The sequence below is a fragment of the Myotis brandtii genome, unplaced genomic scaffold (assembly GCF_000412655.1).
Source record: "Myotis brandtii unplaced genomic scaffold, ASM41265v1 scaffold7491, whole genome shotgun sequence".
NCBI classification, from domain to species: domain Eukaryota; kingdom Metazoa; phylum Chordata; class Mammalia; order Chiroptera; family Vespertilionidae; genus Myotis; species Myotis brandtii.
Genome location: NW_005370986.1, coordinates 2,379 through 10,605, shown reverse-complemented (window position 1 = coordinate 10,605; position 8,227 = coordinate 2,379). Strand labels below are relative to the sequence as shown.

The 8,227-nt window shown below is 45.1% G+C and overlaps 1 protein-coding gene across 1 annotated transcript in view; it reads right to left on the bottom strand.

The window, feature by feature from the left end:
* LOC102257281 (UDP-glucuronosyltransferase 2B31) overlaps positions 1 to 7,688 on the bottom strand; it is a 13,273-nt gene extending 5,585 nt beyond the window's left edge. Inside the window, exons 1-2 of the mRNA XM_005882993.2 lie at positions 6,935 to 7,688; positions 4,005 to 4,171 (exon numbers count right to left, since the gene is read on the bottom strand). Of these exons, the coding sequence (XP_005883055.1) occupies positions 4,005 to 4,171; positions 6,935 to 7,652 (885 nt within the window). The 5' untranslated portion in view covers positions 7,653 to 7,688. The remainder of the gene's footprint in view (positions 1 to 4,004; positions 4,172 to 6,934) is intronic.
* Between the last annotated feature and the right edge of the window lie 539 nt (positions 7,689 to 8,227).

Here is an 8,227-nt window from a genome sequence, read left to right as displayed (position 1 = left end):
TCCCCCCCCCCCCCCCCCCCCGCCACCCCTCTGATTTTTCTGTTTTAAATTGTTTACTTGTTTTTTTCTCTCTGAAAAATAAATACCTAACCCTTCTAACATAAAAAGTTTTCTTTCTCATTCTAATAATTGCTTCAAGCTTTTGTTTAAAACAATTGACATATAATTGAAATATAACATTCTGTAAGTTTATGGTGTATACTGTGTTAAATTGATACATTTATATATTATGACTAGAGGCCTGGTGAATGAAATTCGTGCGGGATGGGGGGGAGGGCCCTCAGCCCAGCCTGCACCCTCTCAAACCCGGGACCCCTCGGGGGATGTCCGACTACTGGTTTAGGCCTGATCCCTGAGACTGGCCTAAACCGGCAGTCGGACATCCCTCTCACAATCCGGGACTGCTGGTTCCTATCTGCTCACCTGCCTGCCTGCCTGATCGCCCCTAACTCCCCCCCACTGCCAGGCTGATAAACCCTAACTGCTTCTGCCTGCTGGCCTGATTGCCCCTAACCGCTCTCCAAGCAGGCTTGGTAGCCCCACACAGCCTGCTGTTCAATCATTTGGTCATCCCCCACTAACCCACCTGCCGGCTTGGTTGCCCCACACAGCCTGGTGTTCAGTCGTTTGGTCGTCCCTCACTAACCCCCCTGCCAGCCTGGTCGCCCTACACAGCCTGCTGTTTGGTCATTACTGTTATTGTGACGGCATCCTAGACAATTTGTATATTCCTCTATTATTTTATAGATATAACTACGGGCCCAGTGCATGAATTCATGCACCTCGAAAGGAACTGTGGGCCATGAGGCTGCAGTGGGCACAGGGGCGGGTCTCAGCCCATCCTCCACACCCCCCCTTGGCCCCTCACATCGTGGCCCTAGGTCCCCTGTCTGCCGGCAGCCCTGCTCCGGCCACCACAGCTCCCATGTGCTGATGGTGCCAGTAGCAGGTACGAATGGGGCTGGCGCCATCAGTGGGTGTGATTGGCGGCTGCTGGCCCAATTGCCCCTCAGAAGCAGGGAGATGAGGAGAAGCCCTCAGGGACAATTGGGACTGGTGCCGGATGCCAGCAGCGCATGTGACTGGTGGCTCTGGCTCCAGCTGCAGGTGTGAGCGGGGCTGGCACCGGAAGTGGGTTTGAACAGCAGCTCCAGTGCCGGCCAGGAGTGTGAGCAGGGCCATTACTGGCAGCAGGTGCAAGAGGCGGCTGTTGGACCAGATCGCTCCTTAGGAGCAGGGGGAGGTGGAGAAGCTCTGAGGGACGTTTGGGGCCAGCAGCCGCCGCTCGCAACTACTAACGACGCTGAGCAATCGGACCGGCACTGGGTGCTGGAAGTGGGTGTGAGCAGTGGCTCTGGCTCTGGCAGTGGGTGAGAGTGGGGCCTATGCCGGCAGCAGGTGTGAGCACCCAGTGGTACTGTGGCATGTGGGAGCACAGAATTTTCGGTAACCACCAGAGTCTCGCCCTGAAAACAGCAACCAGCACCCCTCCATGGTCTGCTGCCCCTGCTCACCGGATCCACCATCCCGCCACTGCCAATGCCTGCATTGTTCTGCACTCTACTGCCTGCAGCCAATGCCCACCATGTTCCGCGCACGCCCCCTGGTGATCAGTGCACGTCATAGCGACTGGTTATTTGGTTGTTCGGTTGTTCCGCCACTAGGTCTATTTGCACATTAGGATTTTATATATATAGATTAATACCTAACATTAGTGAACACCTCTATTAGATCACATAATTATCGTTTTATGTGTGTGGTGAGAACATTTAAAATCTAGTCTCTAGAAACTTTCAAGTATATAAAGAGTATTGTTGGCTATAGTGATCTACAGATCCCAAACTGAATCATCGTCGAGTCGCAAGTCTGTACCCTTGACCAACTTCTTCTTACCCACTAATCTTTCTTTCACCATTCCATGGTAATCACCATTATACTTCTGTTTCTAATGGGTTTGCCATTTTTAGATTCCACATGTAAGTGATATCCTATATTATTTGTCTTTTTCAGTGTGCCTTATGTCACTTAACATAATACCTTTGTGGTCCATCTATGTTGTCCCAAATAGTAGTATTTCCTCCTTTCTTATGGCTGAATAATATTGTAGTGTGTGTGTGTGTGTGTGTATTTCACTTCTCTTAAGTTGTTTCCATTTATTGGCTACTGTGAATAATGGTGCAATAAATGTGGGATTATGGATATATTTTTGAATATCCTATTTTTCTTACTTTTAGAAGTATACCCAGAAGTGGATTTGTGGATCAAATGGCAGCTCTGTTTAACTTCTTAAAAAACCTCCATACTGTTTTTCATAGTGGTTGCACCGGTTTTACATTCCCACCAACAATGCACAAGATTCAGTGTTATCTTGTAGATCAGCAAGTTTCCTTAGCACAGCTATTTTGACTTTCTATTGGGTGAATCATATATCTCCATGTCTGTATTTGTTTGCTGGAGGATTGTTGTAGAATTTGGTGACCTAATGTTTCCTTGATTTTTCATGTTCTTTGGAATTTTGCATTGCTGTTTTTGCATTTGAATTAGCAGTCACCCACTTATGTTTACTACTTTCAGGGTAGACATACCTTTTGTCAGTACTGCTATAGATAAGGCTTTTTTAGTTCTTGTATGAATATGCCTGCTCTGTGCTTTATGTTCCCTCTTGTGGGAGAATTCTTGAGCCTGTTTGTTCTCCCTCCATATAAAGCACCAGGCCAGATGCTGATCTTCTTAGTATTAAGCTTTTTCTTTCTTTTTCTTTTCCTGAAGGTGGTGCTACAGCTCAAGTTTCTGGTTCTCTCCTATCTACCATCCCTTGTCTGTATTCTGCTCTTGCTCCCTAGCCTTTTATCAAATTTTGTTCTTGCTGCTGCCCTTGGCAGCTTATACGTGGAGCTGGCCACAGAGGGGAGGAGATACGGGTTGGAAAGCAGGTCACTGTTTTTGCCCACATGCCAGTATGTGGGGATCTGTAAAAAAGGTTTTCTTAATGGTTTGTGGTCAGGCTTCCTGATGGAGTACAGAATGCAGTCAGGAGGAACCCTGTCTCTTTAACATGTTCTCTACTAATCTTCTTTGCCAGATCTGCTCCCTCACCAGACACTCTGAGCTCTACTTGTTTCGTCTATCTCCTTTCTGAAAACTGACTTCTGTGCATGGGCCACAAAGTTTCAATCGCATTGTACGTGTGTGTCTGCATGTGGTATTTTGTGGAAGAGCCACACTCAAGGGGCCAAAGAGCTGCATGTGGCTCGCGAGCCGCAGTTTGCCGACCACTGCCATAGGTGACTGCCCAAGTCAGGGCTATAGGTACTCCTGGACTGCAGGTAAGAGGGGCTGGAACAATTCACAATATCCTGTCGGTGTCACAGCCAGTACTGGAGTCTCTCTGCCTATTACCTGATGTGTAGGTGGGAAAGACTCTTTCCAGGTCCTTTTGCATTGGCACTTTTGTTCGTGGATAGATAACGAATTTTGTTGTTCAAGGAGAAAATAACAAGAGATATCTCATGCTCACTTACACCAGATTGCTATTGTCACTCCTGAGGTATTATGATCCACTCCCATGGGATGTTCTCTAGCATTATTGTAGCATTATGCTTTTTCTTTATTATATACTTTTCACACCATTTTTATTACTTGCTTATATGATCTCTTTCCAAGTAAAATATCTGGTGTGGGGGAGTAAAACCTGTGTCTACATTGATGCTCTGTATATCCCCCCCTTGCACTGTGCTAGTCACTTTAAAATTAGTTTTTGAATTAATATCTGATACTTTTTTTATGTGTTGAATAATGAAGGCCTTAATTTAACTGACCCTAGTTCCAAAGTCTCTGAAGTATACTTCTTTATTTTGTAATAATAGTGACATTCAAATTCTTGAAATAGTATGAGTTTCTAATTGGCAGGTCACTTTACCCAGATTCCCATATCTCCCTCAGTGTGACCAGACCTTCTGAATGACGAACACAGAATCATTCCTACTGAAAATGCAAAGTAGAACAAACACGAATAGTTTTACCTTAGGCAGAGGCTTAGCAGGTTTGCAGTGGAGGCCTCCAACAAATTGAAAATGTGGCAAGAGTGGGCGAGGAAACTCAAAATCCCAATAGGTTCGAATAAACCATATTTCTGCTTTTCTCATTAACTCGAATAATGTAATGGGTCTTCCTGAAAAGGAAAAGAAAAAAAAAAAGTAGAGAAAATAAGAATATTGTAATGTAAATATACCATGTTGTTTTCTTAAAGAAAAGAAAAGAAAAGCTTGGAATAATGTAGCCAAAGATATTTAAAGTGTCTGTGATTTGATAGTGCAAACATCTACATATATAAAAGCCTAAACGACAATTTGGACCGTTTGGTTGACCAAAAAAATGGTAGATAGGTCGCTATGATTCACACTGACAACCAGTGGGCAGATGCTCAACACAGGAGCTGCCACCTGGTGGTCAGTGCACTCCCACAGCCAACTCCCATGATCAGCCAACCTATTATGGTCCATCCCCTCAGCTGGCTGGGTTGTCAGTCTGCTCCCACAGCCAACCTTCCATGGTCCCTCCCCCTGCCAGACGGCCCATATCAGGCCCAATCTCTGGCCACACTGAGGGACTCCACCCATGCACAAATTCGTGCACAGGGCCTCTAGGATTTATATAATGTACATTTTTTATATTATGACTGGAGGCACGGTGCACAAAAATTTGTGCACTGGCGGGGGGCGGTATCCCTCAGCCCCACTTGTGCCCTCTCCCAGTCTGGGACCCCTCGGGAGATAACGACCTGCTGCCTTAGGCCCGCTCCCGGGTGGCAGAGGGCAGGCCCAATCCCTTGGTGCCAGCCCCGCAGCCCCTGGTTGGGCTCAGAGCAGGGCCGATCAGGGGTTGGAGAGCTCCCCCCTGTCATGCACAGAGCAGGGCGGATCAGGAGGTTGCGATGCCACCCTCAGTCACACTCAGGGTAGGGCTGATCAGGGGGTTGGGGCGCTTCCCCCTGTCACGCACAGAGCAGGGTCAATGGGGAGGTTGCGGCACCACCCCCAGTCACGCACAGAGCAGGGCGGATCAGGGGGTTGGGGCGCCGCCCCCTGTTACCCACAGAGCAGGGCCGATCATGGGGTTGGGCACTCCCCCCTGTCACAGTCAGGGCAAGGCTGATGGGGAGGTTGCGGATCCACCCCGTCACAAACAGAGCAGGGCCCATGGGGGGGTTGGGGAGCTCCCCCCTAATGGCACAGAGCAGGGCCTATCAGGGGGTTGAGGTGCCTTCCCCTGTCACAAACAGAGCAGGGCGGATAGGGAAGTTGTGGTCCTGCCCCCTGTCCCGCCCCCGCTGATCCCGGTGCCGGGAGGTCTTGCGGCTCTGCTGATCCCGGTGCTGGGAGGCATATTACCCTTTTACTATATAGGTAAAGGCCTGGTCCACGGGTGGAGGCCGGCTGGTTTGCCCTGAAGGGTGTTCCGCATCAGGGTGGGAGTGCTGCTTGGGTGCATGGACAGCCTGGGTGAGGGGATGATGGCTGTTTGCAGCTGGTCACACCCCCTTCAGGGTGGGGGTCCCCACTGGGGTGCCTGGCCAGTCTGGGTGAGGGGCTGAGGGCCGTTTTCAGGCTGGCGGTTGACTGAAGCTCCCAACCTCTCCTTTTTTTCTTTTTTCTTTTTTTATTCTGGGATTTTTTTACCTTCTGTGGCTGTCACTGGAACTGAGAGCCAGCTTTAGCTCTGAGGCTCAGCTCCAGCTCTGAGAACTTCGCTGCTGAAAGCAGGTATCTGGTTTGTTTGGCTTCTATAATTGAAACAATGTTGCAACTCCAGCTTGGCCGCCTGGCTGAAAGCATGGGGTTTGTTTAGCTTCTATAATTGCAACATTGTTTCTTAGAGTGCCAGCTGAGAGCCCAGCAGTGGCAGGCGGGGAACCTTGGCTTCCTCCTTCACTGGAGCAAGCAAGCCTTCTGTTCGCTTCAGCTGCCTGGCTGCCGGCCGCCATCTTGGTTGGGAAGGGTAGCGAAGTTACGGTTAATTACCATGTTTCTCTATTATTAGATAGGATGTTTATATATATTAACAATACATATAAAATTTAACAGTTTTTCTTCTCTAACATCACATCAGGACATTCACAATCATAGAAAATGGTTAAACCTAAGCCACTACAGAATTAAACATGCATTTGCTACTCTGTAAAGCTGCAGAAGTAATAAATGCAAATATAAACAATGATTTTAATACCTCAATCAATTAAATATACCATATCCATGGAAACACATTTCCCTAGATTATTTAGTCTATTTTCTGCAATTTAGCAAGCTATTCCCTTTATCTATGATTTCCAAAAAATGGAGGTTTTGAGAGTATGGCTCATTTCCTGGTACTATAATTACATTTGGTTCAATTTAGGAGCCTAATAATACTTGTGCATTAATAAAAACATTTACAAATAAAAGCAGGAATATATTCATAATGTATGGTAATAGATGTGCTCACTCTTAATTTTGACTCATTTTGTCTTTAATGAAGGGAGAGTTTTCACAAAATATAGTTTACTGACTTACATATCTACCCATCAACAAAAGTTTAGTGTTTAAGCAGATGAGTTGTAAGTGCTTAGTGAAGGAATGTGAAGTCATTAGAAACCTGAAATTATAAGTTCCTGAGTCTAGGATAGAGCACTCTAGTGTGAAACAATCCTTCAGGTAATATGGCTAAATAATTCAGTTTTTAAATCAAACTAAACTACACAAGAGGAAGCAGTACCTGAAGGACCTTATAAGTTAAGCATTTCCATAATATTTGTGAGAATGAAAGATTATTTTACAATGTTATTTTATCATTTTACTTGTAAAAGACAAATTTGTCTCAATTAATATTTATACAAATCCACCTTTTAGGGCACTAGGAAAGTTAGGAGTTCTTGCTATCAAGTAAGGACATGACTTACCTAGTGCTTCGCTGTAAAGCTGATCCCACTTCTCACTAAATGCTTGGAACCAGAAATCAAAATAAAGCACATACATCATATTTTTTACTCGCTCCATGAATGTCATTTGATCACTTAATTCTGATAAGACAATAGGTACGTAGGATGGAGGGAATGGAAGTCCTCCACTGTACTTTTCAATTGTATAGCCAGGAGAGAAGCGGAGACTGTATACAAAAGGTATTTTAAGTAGCTCAGCCAGCAGCTCACCACAGGGTCCAGCGGGATCTGCAAGAACAACATCAAACCTTGATTCCTGTAGCTTTGTCATAAGGTTCTTGTTCAAAACTGCATCTTTACAGAGCTTTTGAATACAATCAAAATATTCGCAAGTGTTATCTTGCAATAGTGAAAAATAAGTCCAAAATGTATATTTTGGCGTATATGTCCACTTAGAGGTCAGCCGCTTGAAAAGATCCTCAAAATCATCTTTTGTTAAAGATGTAGGAAAAATCTCAAATTGAATAGCAGATGGTTTATTGGGATCAACAAGAATTGAAGCAGAAGATGTCAGAACAGTCACTTCATGACCTCTCTGGACAAGTGCATCCAGGATGGTCTTCATGTTGATCCAATGGCTGTATTCTGTGGGCCACACCAGCACCTTTCCACAACTCCCAGGGCTGAAGTGACAACTCAGCTGTAGCAGCAGCAGAACTGAAATCCACTTCATAGGCATCCTGGTGGCACACAGGCTTCTTTTCAAATGGCTGATCCCTTTACCATGGCTCCTGCTTATGTGCATAGGGAAATCAACCAGGAAGTTAAAATATAACTCTACACCCAAAGTAAATACATTTGATAAATAGTCAGAGCATTTTATGGCAAGTCAGAAAATGATAAATAATGCCATTTTTAAAAATACAAATCTGTGTAATATCTAAAAGTGCTGTCATCCAGCTGAGACAACTTGGCAGTTTTCTTGTGATTTGTAACTTATTATAGATGAATGTCATAATTATAGAAAGTTAGAGGTAATTGGGTCTGTAATGATTTTTTTGTAAAGAAAGGGAGATAATGCTATTATACAGCTGACAAAGAATTACCTGGATGACAATTCCTGAGATTTTATTTTAATGTTTATTTATTTTTTAAATTTGTCTTTATTGCTGAAAGTATTACAGGTGTCTGCTTTGGTATTTTTTCCTCATTGACCACCTCCTCCCCATACTCGCCCCTCCCAAGTCTTTACCACGCTAGTGTCTGTGTACATGGGCTATGCATATATGCATATAAATTCCCCGATTAACCTCT